General features: G+C 39.2%; 1 protein-coding gene across 1 annotated transcript; it reads right to left on the bottom strand.

The window, feature by feature from the left end:
* Positions 1-11,659: 11,659 nt before the first annotated feature.
* LOC138908652 (uncharacterized) lies at positions 11,660-14,614 on the bottom strand. Its single transcript, XM_070199333.1, has 5 exons — positions 13,359-14,614; positions 12,974-13,183; positions 12,034-12,175; positions 11,874-11,926; positions 11,660-11,786 (listed from the first exon to the last, which is right to left on the bottom strand). Exons 1-5 carry the CDS (start codon positions 14,612-14,614, stop codon positions 11,660-11,662), a joined length of 1,788 nt encoding a protein of 595 aa, XP_070055434.1.
* Between the last annotated feature and the right edge of the window lie 6,036 nt (positions 14,615-20,650).

Genomic DNA, 20,650 nt, shown 5'->3' with positions numbered 1-20,650 from the left:
TTTTGTTTAGTAGAAAGTACTTCCTCCGTGAATAGGTCTTACGCAATACGAATCCAGATTAATTGATATGTCAAAATAAATAAAAATACCGAGTTAAAAAAAAAGAAACTTTTTTAGACTTTTCACTAAAACCGGGAGTTCCCAAAGATGACCACACTAGCAGAAAGGTCAATTCTACCAACCGTGCAACCAATGAGCTTAAAGAAAAATCTAAGTTGAGTGCTAAAAAGTGGAGACACATGATTTTATCAGCTATGTCAAACAGTTTTGATAATTCATTTTCTGTAGAAATTCGAAGCCCTTAAATTTTCTTTTGCATCCCACGAGAATTTACAACAACAACAATCCAATATAATCCCACTAGTGGAGTTTAAGGAGGGTAGTGTGTACGCAGATCTTATCCCTACCTCTGAGATAGAGAGACTGTTTTCGATATACCATCGGCTCTTTCCCTCCAAGAACTTCCCACCTTACTCTTGGGGTGACTCGAACTCACAATTTCTTGATTGGAAGTGGAGGGTGCTCACCACTAGAGCAACTCACTCTTGTCCATCCCTACAATTTGGAAAACTTAAATTACAACCGATAATAATGAGAGTAACAACACTAATCATATGTTTGTTATTGCTAACTCTTTTTCTTCCACAAAAAGGATGATACAATTTGACTCATGATTTATGATTGTGTCCAGCTGCTAATTGGAGACAACTAATGGGTGGCTGCTTTTAGCTGTAGTTCGTAGACAATTTAATTACTGATGTACAAGATTTCAATCCAGTTGACGCCCCCACCCACTAAAATTAAAGCCAAATTCATCTTCATTTTCTTGATCTCATAAATTAAATTGAGCTACACTATCTTTACGGTGGGCCTGCGTTATGCAATAATGTGTAAAACTCAAAGCCAAACAGAATAACAACTAAAGAATTTAATCAAGATTTTATTCTAACAAAATATCGACGCAACACTTTTTCTTATGTAGTTGCCTTGCCTTTGAACATATACCATATTCCTACGTACTCAAAGTAAAATTTTCCTTTTAGAACTTGCCATTTGGTTATGAAAAAGAAAAGCAAATTTCTTTTTTCGTGTAGAGGCATTAATTTTATCCTCTAGACAGAGGCAGACCAAGGATTTGAGCACAATGGAGACACCATTGTATGCTAATTACTAGCGATAAAATTTGGCGGTAACTCTTTGAAAATTCAATGATTATGATGACTTATCATCCAAGTATAAATAAAAAAAGTTCTAAAGAAATAGAAAGTATCAAACAAAGAGAGAGATTTCTTCGCAAAATAGGTGCTACGAAAAGGGAAGGTATTTGATTTAAGACTTTTTCAAACTTTAACTTTTCTTGCTTTTTCTCCATTAAAAAAGGGGTCTATGATCAAAAGGGTATTCAAACTTCAAAAATTATGAAAAAGCTTACTAAAGAAATCAAGATTAAGGGTGTGCTAATAGTTAAAAAAGTGAAGAAAGGTCTCAAACTCTTAATTAGTTGTCATTGACGAGTCAGAGTTGACGGATATCCACTACTTTGTCAAAGTGATTGTTGAAGAAAGTTGTGACAGAAAGATTTATATTTTTCTACTTCAGAAGCGCGATAAATTGCAATTTGAGGCTTTCAATTTTAAGGGAGGGATTTGAAAACGAATAAAATTATGTAAGTTGACTATTATGTTTTAAAACTAAACTATAATTGAATTCAAAAAAAGATAAAAGTAAAAAGTGGAGCAATTTGCTATTAAGTACAAATTAGTTGAATTCAAAGAAATAAAATAAAAAAGAGAGGAGAAATGATGAAAATGGGTTTTGAACCCATGAGATCCAGCAAAGGCGAAAATCGAAAATTTAAGATTAAGCGCCTCATAAAACCACTCCTCCAGTTCGCCTATTTGTGTGTGGGGCACACGAAAAATATTTAAGGGGTCCCAATTGAATGGAGATCTATATAAGAGTTTTTGTCGAGGTTAACAGGGTCCCGTGACCCCTCAACCCGAAACGTAGGTCCGCCTCTGCCTCTTATATTTCTTCCATCAAAAGATACAAGAAAAAAAAAATCTAATATTTGAAAGCCTAAAGGGTCGAAATTGATTCTAGTATTGGTAGTCTGGGCCAAGTTTCTTTTCTGTTTTTAGTACACGATCTCTAGAAATGTAAACATGTGGATCCTATGCCTTGCACTTTTTAACCTCACCCTCCAAAACCATCACTATCATTACATTATATATATTTTTTTCCTTTATAATAAACCATATATGATGCATAAAGTTCCCCAAGTATCTTTCTCATCAAGGATAACGATAATGACATATTATATATCTCTTTTTAATTTCGTTGCAACTTTAAATTTATAACTAGATACTAATTACCGTTAAAAGATAGGTGGAATGATCGATAGTGTTTCACCTTTAATCATAAATCTTAGTCCTACAAATAGAGAAATTATTGATAAAAAGCGTTTTACGTTTTTAGTGGCCTACTCGACATAAATTTGAATATTGGATGTCGAATGTGTGTATATATATATATATATTGCAAATTTCACAATGATAATACATTATTTATCCTCCATTTCTACTTATCTCTCCCTTCCCTACCCCACAAACGCACTCCCCAAGTCGCCAAAAAAAACAAATATAAATGGAACAGTTAAAAACAAGGAAAAAAATAAATTTTATTGAAGATTTTTGTTGTGTAGTCGAATAGAGTGTTATGGATGGGTCAATTGAGATAGGCGTAGAGCAGTAAGTAAATTAGTGAAAAGGTGATTCAACATTGGTTACATGTGCTTGTCTTTTACAATTAATTAAATGTAAAGCACAGGCTCTAATTGAAGTGTTTCTTTCATGCTTTATTCAAATAAATCTTACTATATGAAGTGCATCAACTAATTCTTTCAGATCCACTTTTTCTTCTCCTCCAAACACAACAAAACAATTAAAAGCTCATTTAATTAACAGTTTTCACTAATCATCTTGTCCTTTTATGGTTAAGGAGATGGCAAGTATAATGTTGCATGCATTAACTAATTATATATAATAGTTCAATCCGTCGCCCTTACTATATATAGTGTACCTCATCTAATCATTTTTTTAATGTCCAAAATAATGAGCTTATCTGATTCCAAAGAATTGTCCATTAATGAAGATTGAGATTAATTAGCAAAAAGCTCAAAACAAGATGAGAATGCCAAGTGAGCAATGGATAGTGGGGCCATAAGGTAATACACCAAGATTAGGATGACAAATCAGCCACACACGTAGGACCAAAAGTACAACAACGACGGCCATCAATCAATTTTTTGATATTTGTATGATTATAAACGTCTATATTTGTATTTTTATATAACAATCAGATAGTCAAAATGTTATAATTCTAATAAACTCTGATAGTATCAAAGCCTACATTTTTGTTACGTGACTTTAAGTGATACGGGCTTAACGATCACTAACTGATATTTCTATCTTGAAAAAAATTCTTGATAATTGGTGTCAGTAGAAATTATTGCTTTTCTTTCGTTCTTCCAAGTTAATGTGTTAATTTTATAAAATAAAAAAAGGTTAGGGAGTTCTCAGAAAAGAAAAGAGAAAATGATGGATAGGAAAGCAGCCACGTAAAATTCATAGAATAACTTGTTAGCTTCGTTTTATCATAGAACTGGGCCTTGCCTTTGTCATCTGCATCTTTTGGTACATAGATTTTATGGACCCACTTCCTCCTTAATCCATTACAACAGTGGCCATTGGCTCCATTTTTTTCTTTCTTTTTTCTTTTGAGCTTAGCTATCTGAGGATAAAATGTGTGGGTCTAAACCAACGGCGAAATCAAGATTTTAAGTTTATGGATTCTTGATTTTACAAAAAACAGTTTAATAGGTTTTACAATAAATTATTAATACATATTAAGTAGATTTTTTAAACTAAAATGCATGGTATAGACCAAAATTATAAGGAACTCTTTAAGTAGAACAATAGCTCTGTCCTCTGTGTTAAATGATGAAATTGCCTAACAAGCTGTAAGCAGCAGTGTTCATCTTTGCCATGTCTACTAAATAAGTGGGCCTATTTTTGCCTTTCTAGGTATGTGCCTAAACCCACACGTTTTAGACATTTGAACCGAATGATGTTCCCTTACAAATTTCTTCAATCAAGTTTGAACGAGTTGAAACAAGCAAGCCAGTAATCATAGTGGAAGAGTTTTTGCCTCACACAGCTCGCGCAGAAGACTAAAAAAATATTTAGAAGAAATAAATAGAAATTAAGCAATTGAATTGATTCTTTTGCGACAAAAATGCATTACCCCTTTTCAATATAGGGGCTAGCTAGTTTGCTTTACCTAACTCGTTCAAATATTTTGCGCTAAATACATTGAGTAAAAAGTATACAATTGAGCTGCTAAGAAATGACTTATAACAAATTAATTAAGATAATATCCTACTGCGAATGTCGTTTTCCATTATTTTCATATTTTTTGTGAAACTTGCGACTAGAATTGTACTACTAACGTAATTCGAGTGATCCAATCATTTAAAAAACCCCAACAAATTTCTCAAATTTATGTGAAGAATAACTCAAATAATCATCCACTCAGCAAACCCGAGGGTCTCGGTTTTTCCCTCAGCGCATGGAGAAGAGAGTACGAAACCTTACGCTGAAGGCAATTGAAGCTTGGGAATCTACTTCTCTAGGAGCATGGGAAGCTAAAACCGATGAATGAGTAGAAACGAATGCTAAAGAAATGGAAACACGAGAAACATCAAAGGAGTGGTAAAGCTAGCTCAGGCATCAAGTAGCAGGAGCAAAATCTCATGGGCAGATGAAGTAGAAGAAGTTGAAATATGGGAGAACAAGGGATCGATTTGGGACAATTTCGATATTGCGAAGATCACAAATGTTGGTTTCAAATTAGAATTTGTATCACCCGATAAGCATGGTGAGTCTTCGATCTGTGAAATTGAAGATGAGGATATTGCCTCAGAAATTGCTTATTGAAAAAATGCAGTTGTATGCTACGTACTTAGGGCCTACCCGCCATTCTTTATTCTGAATGGATACATACAGAGGATCTGGGGGAAAACACGAATCAATAAGGTTTCAATGCTTAATGATCACGCCCAACTATGCCTTATAAAAAGGACTACGCGGTCGTTGCAAATATATTCCGGCTAATAAGTCCGGAGTCGAATCCCACAAGGAATTAACCTATCAAATACAGCTACTAGACTCGCACAAATTCACACAATCAATCTTCAGAAGGATTTAAGTAACAGATTGATTTTTACTAACTAAATATTACGTAATTAAAATGTAATAATTAATAACTAACTACGAACAGGTTGTAAACAAGAATTGAAATGACCTAAGGTTGTGATTTCCCCTATTGTCGGAATCCTTTCCGCTACGTTTTTTACAAGTTTGCCTAAGTCTTCTCTACCGACCATGAGCACTCTAACTGTCGTAACTCTCTCCCGAGTAATTACCACAATTACTAGACATATTCTTCCGAATTACGCTAGCTAGCATTAAGCACAACTCACTCAGATCGCACCAAAGTTTCGTTATCCCTAAACCCACCTTTAAACCTCCGTATTGATCCCTTATATACGTTTAGGAATGATGTTGTTCAACAACTACCTAAATATGCACTCTCTCCCGAGTAATACATACTAAATAGGCACAGCTAATTGAAGGCCTTTCAATCAACCACAAGAATAATATAGTTGAACAAATAGAGAAAATACTACGGCAAATCTATATTAACATAACAAGAAAATCATCCTTCAATAGGTTCCATCAAAACCTTAGATTAGGAATTTAGCTACTCATACTCATAATAACAATATCTCAAATATTTTACATAATTAAAATAGAGAGTAAAGATGAAAAGATGTAAAAATGATATTTCTAACTCCAAGGAGTGATTCCACAAACTCTTCTTGCCTCTAGCTGCCCAAAAACGTTTTGGCTCCTCCAAAAAACCGGTCTCCAAGTGGTGTTTTAGGTCTATGTATATGTATAGAAGAAACTCTAAACGTGTGGGCCGAGTCCTAGTCAAACCCAGAATGAATTAAGTCTTCAAAACTCGGATTGGACCTGGCGTTAGGCCTGGCGTCGCCAGCCTAATGCCTGAAATTTGGCTGGCCTCGCCAGGCTAAAGCCTGGTCCAGCCTGGCCTTAGGCTGGCCTCGCCAGGCTAAAGCCTGGTCTCTCCTTTTCACTGTTCTCGAGCACACTTTCAACGTTTAAGTATCCCTTTTGCTCTACTTTAATCTCCAATTCACCTACACATAAAATAGACTCCATTATGCACAAATAAAGTGTAATTTATCATTAAAGCATGTAAAATGCAAGGCACATAATGTACGAAACTATGGAATTATAGCCACACATCAATACCCCATACTTAAACATTGCTCGTCCTCGAGCAATCAAACTACACTTATAGATACGGCCTTTTAAAGCAATTCTCCTAACTCATTATACCAAGAATTTTTAAAACAGTTTAATCACACAAGTGTGACATCTTCTCCTCAAGATTCGACTCACAAATACCATGCCTTATTCACAATTCACTTACTTACTCTGACATGGATATCAACAATATTACCTTTCCTTTATGAGTCATGTGCCCTCACCCAATCAAGGAGCTAGTTCCACACACAATGAATTTTTAAGAACATAGGAACTCAAGATAGACAAAATTCACTCGCTCTCAGAAATAACATTCATATGCTACAAATGATGCACCATAGGCTTGCCCGTAGTGTAATACTCTACGAATCGAGTTCATTCAGTCTAAGATCAAGTAGGAATTTCATTGGTTGTAATGTAGGCTGCGGGTCGGGTGTGATACATTTGGATATGAGTGACTATACCTCCCTTAGCACTTTAATACATATACTTTAACATACATCCCATACTTGTGACAAACTAAACATTCCACCTTCACTTCATTTTATATTACCCCATATTTCTTTAAGCATAATTACATTAAGAGTCGCCACTTTTCAACGAATATTCTCTTCGATTTTTTTTTTTTTTTCGATTCAAGCAGCTCTTACTTTTTCAAAACAGTTCACCTTTCTCCTTATTTCATTGGTTCCATTCAAAAACCAAACCAATCACCCCACACTTTAACTTTTACAAAGTTCATAACAATTCAAGTGCTCATTCGAGGTGAAAAGGTTCAAATAGAAGGTTAATTCAAACAATTGGGTAAGGCTTGTAGTGTGGTGGTTGCCAAAGAAACAGGATTACAGGCTCAAAGGGGTTAACTACGTTACATAACTTTTAGGTGGGTAAACTATATATATCTGGCTTAACAAAGAAATGCCTATATCACTTCTCAGACTGAACAAGACTACTATTTCGCTTTGCACACACACAGGGTAAGTTCTTGATGTCAAATGCAATGCACAGAATACATACAAAACTCACACATGCATGGCACATAACTAACTCAGGATTGGTTTCATCGCGACACTCCAGTCAAAGCAGCTAAGAAAAATTAGGAATCTACGATTTAAGGTACTTATGCGAGAGTCAAAAACCGAGCCTAAGCGTCACAGCCTTAGTGCTAACTATTCTCAAGGCATAACAAAGCTAAGAGATATTGGTACAATTAAATGCATAGCTTCGTGGTTCCTACTCCTAAAAGTTAAAACTAACTACGCCCGGTTCAACTAAAAGCCCCTGGAAAAGAACCGCGGCCCAAAGAAAAACCAAGGGGGAATTACTATACTACCTGCACACGACCAAAAAAAAATCTTTTTTAAAATTGAAATCAATTACTAAACTACTAACAACACATACTAACACGATTAACATTAAATAACTAAATGACTAAAATTAACCATGTACAAGTCCCCACCCCACACTTAGATCATGCAATGTCCTCAGTGCATGCACAAAATGACAAAACAAGAAAAATGAGTAGGTTGTGAAGAGACTCCCTGATCAAGAAACCGCTTCATCCTCTGAAGCTCTCCACTCCGCATCATGTTCGTCCTCCTCATCATCATCATCTCCCTCATCATCTGACTGCTCTGGCTCAGCTTCAGACTGCTCCGGTGTGTTGATATCCTCATCATTGGGTAGTCTGTATCCATCTCCTAACCCAACCAGCTGCTGGGCATGAGCATTGAGCGGGTACCGGTGTTCCAATTCAGTTCTCTCCTCAGATGTGGCCTGTCGACCTCCAATCCTTAGCTGCAAATCCATCATCCCATAGAGATGGGCCATAAAGCTATCATCCCGAGCATTGCGCTCGGTACTTGTCAACGAAGTCATGGCAGTCTCTTCTTTCAGTCGGAGGCTAGTGATGTCCGTTTGTCGTAGGGGCTGATCAATGGTGTGGTCAAACTCTGGCTCCTCCTAAACCTCCTCGTGTCTTAAGTACTGAGTTAGAAAATTGGAAAATAGCATTCGATCGATCTTTTTACTCATTTGGACTACAGACATCTAGTAGCGAATCAGATGACCCACATTTACCCTTTGACCCGTCATGAGGAAGTAGAGTACACAAGTCCTCTCACGGCTAATGAGTGTGTCATGATTGCACGGTAGGAGCCGTGCATTTACCAATTTAAGCCACACTTGAGCCTCTGCCCTCATCTTCTTTTTGGGAAACCTCTTGTGCCGATTTGTTATCTTATCTCGGACCCATGCTGCCATAGAATCGGCACCACAAAGCATGTGTCTCAACTCTCTGTATGTAGGCCGGCGAATGAAGTGGTCTAATGGCTCCACAGGAACATTCGGAGCACCTAAAAAGTTACATATGGCCGTGGGTGAGAAATCTATCAATCGTCCACGAATCGGCACCAGCTGTTCAGTACTCTGCGGATCAAACCCTGCATAAAATTCTCGGACTAAGTTGAGATTAATGTTCCCTATGTTCTTGAATACATAGCTCAACCCCATATCCTGAATGCCCCTCCAAATTGCCTGATACTTTGCTTTCAAGCTGTGTTCATTGATAGCTGCTTCCGGGTGTACATGTTTAGGCCTACAATGCCTGTACCAATCCTTAGTGTGCAGTGGTATGCTGTTGATGCTAAACTCCCTTTGGCCGCGTGGTTGTTGATGCATAGCTGCTATAGCTGCCACAGCTTGTATTCCACTTAGATTGGAGGTAGCTCCCCCCCCCCCATCTTCTCTTCTTTGGGGGAGGTGCTGAGGTCGCCTTTACTTTAGCCGGCGTAGTGGGAGTAGCCTTGGCTTTTCCAGTGTCTTTTCTGGGAGGCATCGTTGTTCCTGCACAAATAAGCAGTAGTCAGATAAAACTGCATTACACACTACACACATAATTTTTCCCGACTTCCCGAGGTTACTCAGACTTCACCTCGTCTTTCCTTAATATTAGAATCAAAGAACAATACATGGGTTAGCCGCGAGCCACCCCACACTTAAGATTTTATCGTGGTGTATGATTTCATAACACTAGTCTATTAATCCCGGAGACTCGGGCTCCAATGGGGACAAGGAATGCCATTGAGGCATTATATCAAACACTTAACGTGCAATAGTGCCATGGTATTTCTTATGGACATGAGGGATTGCCTCATCCTCCCAAATCGGCTTGAGGGTTCCGTACTACCACATGTTTTCATAATCGCAGCACCATTCCTATGGGATTTCATAGGGTTGGAGCACACAAACTCAATACCACAATGAAGAACAACCACCAATTTTTGTGTGTAATATTATACATGTACTTCTGTCAAAATTGCAAAGGGAAGAAGTGAAATAATACCTTTGAAGCTTTTGAGTGGAAGAAGCTGCCTGAGAATTTCTAATTAGTGTGAAAGAATAGCAAGACTAAACTTGACTTCAATGGGGATGGGGGATACCACTATGGCAATGTGTTATTGAGTGTTTGTGGGTGAGGGCAATTCATGCAGTGTGTTTGGTTGAGAGCAACATTGATGAGAAGATGTGTGTGTTTGTGAATTTCTTTTCTAAAGCTTGATATGTTTTGGGTTAAGTGAGGTTAGGGTTGTGTGTATTGTGTTCAGTGTTTAAGGGAGGTGTAATGTGAGGAGGTTCGACTAAAATATCGTGAGATGGGCCGAAATAACTTACCTGGCGTCGCCTGGCCCAGTACCTGGCATTAGCCAGGCGTTGCCAGCCTAAGGCCAGGCAGAACCTGGCGTTAGCCAGGACTTGCCATCCCCAGCACCTGTTATCCGTCAGTTGATGCTGAAACGCTGTTCGACTTGCCCAACTCGCCTGCAAACTTGTTAGTACCTAAAACAAAACCAAAACAAGGAAAAATTCTAACTACACTAAAAATCAACTACGAATTGGGTTGCCTCCCAATGAGCGCCTGATTTAACGTCGTGGCACGACGCAGATAATTGCATTTAAGGCTCACTTAACCTTGGTGGCTCGAGCAAATGAGTCACCAACACTACCTTCACATCTTCCATGCCCAAATAATGTTTTAACCTGTGCCCATTGACTCTAAACGTGCGAGAGTCATTTGATGCAGCAATCTCTATGGCTCCGGTGGGGTGAATCTCCACCACACTAAATGGTCCCGACCATCGTGACTTTAACTTACCCGGGAATAACCTCAACCTCGAGTTGTATAGCAATACCTTATCTCCGGGTTTAAAACTCCGCTCAAGAATATTTTTATCATGCATTATTTTCATTCTCTCCTTGTAAAAGCGTGGTAACGAAATTCATCAAGCTCGTGTAGCTCTGTGACTCTACTTGTGCCCGCAGCTTCTATATCAAGATTCAACTGTCGCAGTGCCCATAAAGCTCTATGCTCCAACTCCACTGGTAGGTGACATGCCTTCCCAAATACCAATTTATATGGCATCATACCAATCAGAGTTTTGAAAGTTGTACGATAGGCCCAGAGTGCATCATCTAACTTTCTTGCCCAATCCGTTCTTGTAGCATTCACAGTCTTTGTCAAAACACTCTTTATCTCTTTGTTCGATACTCTACTTGCCCACTCGTTTGAGGATGATATGGGGTGGCAACTTTGTGACGTACACCATACTTTTCTAACAGCTTTGCGAAGGCTCGATTACAGAAGTGAGTGCCTCCGTCACTGATTATCGCCCTTGGAGTGCCAAATCGGGTGAATATATTCTTTCTCAAAAAGCCAATTACTCCCTTAGCATCATTCGTCGGGAGCGCTGCAGCCTCCACCCATTTCGACACGTAGTCCACAGCTACGAGTATGTATTTGTTGCTATATGAGCTGATGAAAGGCCCCATGAAATCGATTCCCCACACGTCAAACACTTCTACCTCTTGAATTGGGTTCATAGGCATCTCATGTCGACGAGAAATATTCCCAGTTCGTTGGCATTCGTCACAACCTTTCACCTATAAGTGTGCATCCTTGAACATTTTCGACTAGTAGAAGCCTGATTCCCACACTTTCGCGGCGGTCCTTACTCCTCCGAAGTGGCCACCATATGGTTATGCATGACAAGCCTGCAAAATAGAAGATTGATCTATCTCGAGGATACATCTCTGGATCATGTTATCAACATAAATTCTGAACAGGTAAGGCTCATCCCAATAATACATATGACAGTCACGAAAGAACTTTTTCTTTTGAACAGAGGAAAGATCATATGGGATAATACCACTTGCCAGATAGTTTGCAATGTCTGCATACCATGGCGCTACTCCAATATCACTGCTAGCAATTGTTCATCTGGGAATGTCTCACTTATATCTTCTACCTCGACTTTCTTTTCAGCTCCCTCCAACCTTGAAAGGTGGTTTGCCACTTGGTTCTCTGCCCCTTTTCTATCGCGAATATCCAAATCAAATTCTTGTAGCAAAAGAACCCAACGGATCAAGCGTGGCTTTGACTCCTTCTTTGCTATCAGTTACCTAAGTGCTGCATGGTCAGTATGAATAATCACTTTGAACCAATCAAATAAGACCTGAATTTGTCGAATGGAAACACCACAGCCAACATCTCTTTCTCAGTCACGGTATAAATGAGTTATGCACCGCTCAACGTTCTGCTTGCATAGTAAATTGGGTGCACCAGTTTGTCCTTCCGTTGCCCCATGACTGCTCCTATAGCATAGTCACTTGCATCACACATGAGCTCAAATGGTTGCTCCCAGTTGGGTGCAACGATGATTGGTACAGTCACCAATCTCCTTTTCAGCTCCTCAAAGGCTAACCTGCAGTCATCAGAAAACACAAAAGAATGATCATTTTCAAGGAGTTTACATAAGGGGTTAGCAATTTTTGAGAAATCCTTTATAAATCGCCTGTAGAACCCGGCGTGCCCAAGGAAACTTCTTACTGCCTTAACTGAAGTGGGCGGTGGCAACTTCTCAATCACCTCAACCTTAGCATGGTCAACTTCAATACCCTTACTGGACACTCGATGCCCCAGCACTATACCTTCTTGTACCATAAAATGGCACTTCTCCCAGTTCAACACTAAATTTGTCTCCACACACCTTTTTAATACTTTTCTTAAATTGTGCAGACAGTCTTCAAACGAATCCCCTACCACAGAGAAATCATCCATAAAGACTTCCATAATATCTTCAATCATGTCAGTAAAAATGGCTAACATACACCTCTAAAAGGTGGCCGGTGCATTACATAGGCCAAACGGCATTCTCCAAAAGGCAAAGATACCATACGGGCAAGTGAATGATGTCTTTTCTCTATCCTCAGGGGCTATAGAAATCTGATTGTACCCCGAATACCCATCCAAAAAATAGAAGTGAGACCTCCCTGCGAGTCTATCCGACATTTGGTCAATGAATGGTAAAGGAAAATGGTCTTTTCGGGTGGCTGTGTTCAGTTTTTAATCCATACAAATTCGCCAACCCGTAACTGTACGAGTTGATATCAACTCATTATTCTCAATGGGCACTACAGTCATTCCACCCTTCTTTGGCACACACTGAACTGGGCTAACCCAATTACTGTCAGAGATTGGGAAGATGATTCACGCATCTAACCACTTGATCACTTCTTTCTTCACCACTTCTTTCATGTTGGGGTTCAGCCTTCTTTGATGTTCTCTGGAAGGTTTGTGCCCATCTTTCAATAGAATCTTATGCATACAAAATATCGGGCTGATCCCCTTAATATCTGCAATAGTCCAGCCAATTACAGTCTTGCATTCCATTAATACCTGCAAAAGTTGTTCTTCTTGCACATCTAACAAACTGGATGAGATAATAACAGGTAAAGTGGATTTAGGTCCCCAAGAAAGCATACCTGAGGTGAAAAGGTAACGGTTTTAGTTCCAACTGTGGTGGCTCTTCAATTGACGGCTTAGCTGGAGGTGTTTTTCTTTCTTCCAAGTGTAAGGGCTCAAATTCGAGCTCTCGTTTCTAGTACCCTCGCCCTTCAAGGGCCAAAACCCACTCTGTCAAGTTTTCACCATTCATTTCTTCTAAGTTCATAAGACATGCTGCTAGAGGGTCTTTTGCATTCAGAGTCTCATCTTCCTCCTCCAAGATCACATCCACAACTTCTATCATAGAGCAGTTAGCAAACTCACTAGGTCGCCACATAGATTTTTGCACATTAAACGTTATCTCTTCATCGTTCAATCTCATCTTTAGCTCTCCAGTTTCACAATCAATTAGGGCTCTCCCAGTGGCCAAGAATGGCCTTCCCAAAATTATGGTGATCTCCTCGTCAACCCGACAGTCTAAAATGACAAAATCTGCTGGGAAAACAAACTTCCCCACCTGTACTAATACATCATCAATAATACCATAAGGCCTCTTCACTGTTCGGTCGGCCAGCTGTAACAATATAGACGTGGGTCTAGCTCTTCCAATACCTAACCTTTTGTAGATAGTCAAGGGCATCAAGTTTATGTTTGCCCCCAAATCACAAAGTGCCTTAGCAAACGCGTAGTTACCTATTGTGCATGGGATTGTGAAACTCCCTGGATCAGATAACTTCTCAGCTATGGGTCTTGTCACAACAACACTACATGTCTGAGTCAGTGTAACTGTGGCCAAGTCTTGAAAGTCAAACTTCTGAGACATCAAGTCCTTCATCATTTTTGCATAACCAGGCATTTCCTTTAAGGCATCAATCAATGGAATGTTTACCTGAATTTGCTTTAACATCTCCAAGAATTTCTTATATTGCTCATCTTTTTTATATTTGGCCAATCTTTGGGGGAAGGGTGCTGGAAGCCGCTTTTTTAATGTGCTTTGATTTTGAAGCTGCTCTGGCACTGTTTCTGTTGCCTTCTCTTTCTCTGACTCGGTTTCCTTCGCGACTTCTTTTTTCTTGCTTGTTTCGGCTGGCGCATGTTGTACCATCACCCCTGTTAACTCCGTTGAGTCATCTATCTCGATGGGTACATGCACAAGTTTTTCAATAGGCCGGCTTTCGCGAGCCATCTCTTGCTCCAGATCTAGGTCTCTACCATTTCGTAGACTCACTGCCATAAGCTGTTTTGGGCCCTGTTCTTTTGGATTGACTTGTGTATCTGCAGGTAACGCCCCTTGGGGACGATTGTTTAGGGCCATAGAAATCTGTCCTAATTGAATCTCAATACCCTTTATTGCTGATTCATGCGAGTCTACCCTCTGTTGCATTTTTCCCGTGGACACAATCAATTGTTGCAGCATTCCCTCAAGTTTAGTAAACCCATCCTATGGTCTCATAATCTGTTATTGTTGAGGTTGTTGATAAGTCAGCTACTGATTTTGCTGGATGTAACCTTGTTGCCTTTGGTAAGGCGCAACTTGACCCATTGGTCGCATCGCTCCAGCATTGTTGTTGTTATTGTACTACTGCTGCGCTGGTCTATATTGTTGATTATGTTGACCCCAATTCAAACCACCTTGCCTCTGTCCCCCATAGTTGGCTACATAATTCATATCTTCATGATATTGCTGGTTGTCACCTTCCGCACTCCACGAGCAAATATATGGTTGGTTAATGCATGGTGTACATAAGCCCCCATTAGTTGTGTCAACTATGTGAACTTGCTGCTTCTGGCCCGATTCATCAATCTTTTTGGTGAGGATACTCATTTGTGTCATTAGGGTGGCCACATTCTCAGCTATGGAGTTGTTTGGATCCAACGCCACTGAGTGAACTACCGGAGTGATCGTGGAAGCTCTAGTCATCCATCCTGAGTTTTTGGCCATCTTATCAAGTAGGATCTTGCATTCTGGAAATGTTTTACTCAGAAATGCTCCACCCGCTGAAGCATCAACATTGGCCTTTAAGCTGTCAGCCAGTCCCATGTAGAATCTCTGCCCCAACATCTGATCTGGGATACCATGATGTGGACACTTAACCAACATGCCCTTGAATCTCTCCCATGTTTCTTGTAGTGATTCTGTTGGTCTCTGCTTGTAGCTCAATATATCATCAATCTGTTGGGCAGTTTAATTTGGTGGGTAGAATTTGTTCAAAAATTGCTTTACTAATTCCTCCCAAGTAGTGATGGAATTTATGGGGAGCGAATTAAGCCAAGCCTGAGCTTCTCCTGTCAGCGAGAATGGGAACAACAAAAGCTTTATTGCGTCCGGTGTTACGTTGGGTTGCCTTTGCGTTAAACATATTGACATGAAATTCTTCAGGTGCTGCTGAGGATCTTCAATGTGTGACCCAGAGAACCGTCCCTTGTTCTGCAACAAATGTAGCATGTTATTTGTGATTTGGAATGATTCTGCTTGTATCTGAGGGACTGCAATTGCGGTTGCCAGATTATCGGCGGTGGGTTGTGCCCAATCATATAATGTTGTTTCTGGTACAAAAGGCACCACACCCCGAATGTTTGGTTCATTCTCATTGTTTCTGTTGTTTATTGGATTTTCTATTTCGTCCGCCATGTTTGGTTCAATTTGTTCTCTCGAGTTTCGTTGTTGTTTGCTTATTTTGTTTGCACGATTTAGTGCCTTGAAAACTTTCTCAGGATCTGATATCGCTTTAAGCAATTCACCAGTTCTTGAGGAATTCCTAGGCATGCACCTGTAACACCCAAGACCACAAACGTTAAAATTTTAATGTATTTGGTTTAGAATGGGGAAAATTGACTACACTAAGAATTCTAGCACTTCTTTTAGCTGTAATTAATACCCTTAAATCCCCGGCAACGACGCCAAAATTTGATCATGCCCAACTATCCCTTATAAAAAGGACTACGCGGTCGTTGCAAATATATTCCGGCTAATAAGTCCGGAGTCGAATCCCACAAGGAATTAACCTACCAAATACAGCTACTAGACTCGCACAAATTCACACAATCAATCTTCAGAAGGATTTAAGTAACAGATTGGTTTTTACTAACTAAATATTACATAATTAAAATGTAATAATTAACAACTAACTACGAACAGGTTGTAAACAAGAATTGGAATGACCTAAGGTTGTGATTTTCCCTATTGTCGGAATCCTTTCCACTACGTTTTTTACAAGTTTGCCTAAGTCTTCTCTACCGATCATGAGCACTCTAACTGTCGTAACTCTCTCCCGAGTAGTTACCACAATTACTAGACATATTCTCCCGAATTATGCTAGCTAGCATTAAGCACAGCTCACTCAGATTGCACCAAGGTTTCATTATCCCTAAACCCACCTTTAAACCTCCGTATTGATCCCTCATATACGTTTGGAGTGATATTGTTTAACAACTACCTAAATATGCACTATCTCCTGAGTAATGCATACTAAATAGGCACAGCTAATTGAAGGCCTTTCAATCAACCACAAGAATAATATAGTTGAACAAATAGAGAAAATACTACGGCAAATCTATATTAACATAACAAGAAAATCATCCTTCAATAGGTTCCATCAAAACCTTAGATTAGGAATTTAGCTACTCATACTCATAATAACAATATCCCAAATATTTTGCATAATTAAAATAGAGAGTAAAGATGAAAAGATGTAAAAATGATATTTCTAACTCCAAGGAGTGATTCCACAAGCTCTTCTTGCCTCTAGCTGCCCAAAAACGTTTTGGCTCCTCCAAAAAACCGGTCTCCAAGTGGTGTTTTAGGTCTATTTATATGTGTAGAAGAAACCCTAAACGTGTGGGTCGGGTCCTAGTCAAACCCGGAACGAATTAAGTCTTCAAAACTCGGATTGGACCTGGCGTTAGGCCTGGCGTCGCCAGCCTAACGCCTGGAATTTGGTTGGCCTCGCCAGGGTAAAGCCTGGTTCAGCCTGGCCTTAGGCTGGCCTCGCCAGGCTAAAGCCTGGTCCAGCCTGGCCTTAGGCTGGCCTCGCCAGGCTAAATCCTGGTGTCTCCTTTTCACTGTTCTCGAGCACACTTTCAACGTTTAAGTATCCATTTTGCTCTACTTTAATCTCCAATTCACCTACATATAAAATAGACTCCAGTATTCACAAATAAATTATAATTTATCATTAAAGCATGTAAAATGCAAGGCACATAATGTACGAAACTATGAAATTATAGCCACACATCAATACCCCACACTTAAACATTGCTCGTCCTCGAGCAATCAAACTACACTTATAGATACGGCCTTTTTAAGCAATTATCCTAACTCATTATACCAAGAATTTTTAAAACAGTTTAATCACACAAGTGTGACATCTTCTCCTCAAGATTCGACTCACAAATACCATGCCTTATTCACAATTCACTTACTTACTCTGACATGGATATCAACAACATTACCTTTCCTTTATGAGTCATGTGCCCTCACCCAATCAAGGAGCTAGTTCCACACACAATGAATTTTTAAGAACATAGAAACTCAAGATAGACAAAATTCACTCGCTCTCAGAAATAACATTCATATGCTACAAATGATGCACCATAGGCTTGCCCGTAGTGTAATACTCTACGAATCGAGTTCATTCAGTCTAAGATCAAGTAGGACTTTCATTGGTTGTAATGTAGGCTGCGGGTCGGGTGTGATACATTTGGATATGAGTGACTACACCTCCCTTAGCACTTTAATACATATACTTTAACACACATCCCATGGAGTACTAAAAGGTTAAGCAAGATTGAGATTTTGATTGGCAAACCTATCATGGTTGATCACAATACAGTGCAGAAGAAGGGTCTCAACTTTGTTAGACTATTCATTGAGGCGGAGGTAGATTCCAATATGCTAGACAAAATTGTATTAAAAAATTAAAGAGGAAATTTGATTGAACAATAAGTACAATACGATTGGAAGTCAATATTGTGTACTATGTGCCACAAGTATGGACACTCAGAGGCACAATGTAGAAAGAAGAATGGGTCTCCCCCTAAAACAAAGGGGGAAGAGAAAAGGAGGAAAACATAGCAGAACCGAGTAATAGGCAACCAAAAGGATTATATCACCAGGTAGATCCACAACAACACAGGTGAGTACACAAATGGGGCTTAGAATTGATAAAAGGGGAAAGGGAAAAGGCACATAACAATGTAGTAGATGGAAATATGGAAAGGACTAGGGGAAAGAAGAAACAACAGCCAAGTAAATGGGTGAATGCTGGATGGGTCACACCTTTGAATACAACTAAGGGTAGCAGAGTGCAAAAATAAGGGGTGAGCTAAAAAACACATTTCAAGTCTTGACAAGGGTTGAATCAGAAGTTCAGATACCTAAGATTCCACCTAGAAATAGGGGAGGCAATGTAATGCAACCCCAGGAGCATGGATAATATTTTGTGTTGGAATGTTAGGGGACTCAATGCCCCTAACAAACAAAGGGAGGTTATACTCCTATGTATTAGAGAAAATACAATACTTATAGGGTTCTTGGAAACAAAAATTAAAGCGAATAAGATAGGGAAGGTGGCAAATACAATGTTTGGATGATGGAGCCATGTGGGTATGTGACAAACTTGGACCACCATCTGAATGGTAGAGTTTGGGTGACTTGAAGGCCTGACTACTATACAGTTACACCACTAAGTGGAACTGCTCAGGCAATAACTTGTAAGGTGGAAACTATATCACTACAGATCACGTTTTTGCTAACTGTAGTATATGGTTTCGACAAAAAAAGAGTAGATCATTATGGAGTTATTTAGAGGCAGTGAATGGGGGAAACAATCTACCTTGGGTGCTCATGGGAGATTTCAATTCTATGCTGAACTTGTAGGATAGAATTGGGGGAACCAAGTGAGTATGGCTGAAGTGGTTGATTTTTATTCTTGTGTGGACAATTGCAACCTGTTGGAATTACCTCATCAGGGTAGTCATTATACTTGGAATAATAAACAGGGGGGGAGGGGAGTAGGGTCTTTTCTAAAATTGATTAGGTCTTTGTCAATAATGAGTGGTTAAGTAAGATGTCTACTTTCATTGCAAACTTCATACCAGAAGGAATTAGTGATCGTTCTCCTATGAAACTAAGTCAGTTGAGCATGCCAAGAAGAGAAAGAAGACCATTCAAATTCTGCAACGTATGGACTAGCCACCCACTATTTCTGGACAAAGTACAGGAAGTCTGGGAGTAACAAATATATGGATGTTGTATGTGGAGAGTTATAAAGAAACTGAAAAATTTAAAAAGGAGTTTGAGATCACTAAATGGACAGCATTTTAGAAATATTCTATCTGATGTAAAAGAGGACAAGAATATGTTAAGTCGACTCTAATTGGCCCTACACAAGACCTGGAGATACAACACTACAACAGAAGGAAAGGGAACAGTATATAAAATTCAGGAGGACATTTTACTTAGCAGAAATATTTTTGCAACAAAAGAGTAAGGCCATGTGGATCAAATTGGGGGATGAATGTACCAAATATTTCTTTTCAGTGATAAAACATAGACAATTACAACAGGAAATCATCGAATTAAAGGACAAGCAGGGCAACATGTAGACAAACCAAGATGATATTGCTAAGGTACTGAAGGAATACTACCAAGACATGTTGGGAGGAAGGAGAAAAAAAAGAACCAAAGGTTTCAATAATTTCCTAAAGAATGGATATGTACTAACTACAGGTGATCAATTACAATTGCTGAGTCCATATACTGAAAAGGAAGTAAAGAATGCCATGTTCAGTATTGATACAAACAAAAGCCCAGGGCCTGATGGATATAGAAGTGGTTTTTATAAGAAGTCATGGAGCATTGTAGAAAGGATATCACATAAGTTGTTTTAGAATTTTTTGCTAATGGAAGAATTTTGGAGCAACTAAACTCTACAATGATTACTTTGATCCCAAAGATAGCAGCACCAGTGAATGCTAGTGAGTTTAGACCTATATCTTGTTGCAATGTGATATATAAGTGTATATCCAAGATGATATGTGCAAGGTTGAAATAGGTACTGCCACTATTGTTAAGGAGAATCAAGCTGCCTTTGTTCAGGGTAGGTCTTTCATTCATCATGTACTAATTTGTCACGACTTGCTGAGGCATTACAAAAGAAAAATATCCCCTAGATGTTTAATGAAGATTGATTTGAGAAAGGCCTATGATATGGTAAGTTGGGACATTATTGAGGAAGCATTGAATGGATATGCTTTCCCAAGAACTTTTGTGAGATTGGTAATGAGGGGCCTCAGGCAGGGTGATCCTATGTCACCTGACTCACCTCTACTGTTTGTGTTAGTGATGGAATACTTGACTAGAGTTCTGAAGAGAGTGGGGGATTTACCTTATTTCAGGTATCACCCAATGTGCAAGGCCACAAGACTAAACTATCTGATTTTTGCTGATGAT

The sequence above is a fragment of the Nicotiana tomentosiformis genome, chromosome 3 (assembly GCF_000390325.3).
Source record: "Nicotiana tomentosiformis chromosome 3, ASM39032v3, whole genome shotgun sequence".
NCBI lineage: Eukaryota > Viridiplantae > Streptophyta > Magnoliopsida > Solanales > Solanaceae > Nicotiana > Nicotiana tomentosiformis.
This window is presented reverse-complemented; position numbering and strand designations above follow the sequence as displayed.

What these genes read in the sequence shown, in the direction of transcription:
- LOC138908652 (XM_070199333.1), bottom strand. Translation starts at nt 14,614, where the DNA reads ATGCTGCAACAATTGATTGTGTCCACGGGAAAAATGCAACAGAGGGTA. An exon ending in TTGGCCCTTGAAGGGCGAGG is followed by an intron (nt 13,184 to 13,358) that starts GTACTAGAAACG and finishes TATCTCATCCAG; the next exon opens with TTTGTTAGATGTGCAAGAAG. An exon ending in ACTGACCATGCAGCACTTAG is followed by an intron (nt 11,787 to 11,873) that starts GTAACTGATAGC and finishes TATTCGCGATAG; the next exon opens with AAAAGGGGCAGAGAACCAAG.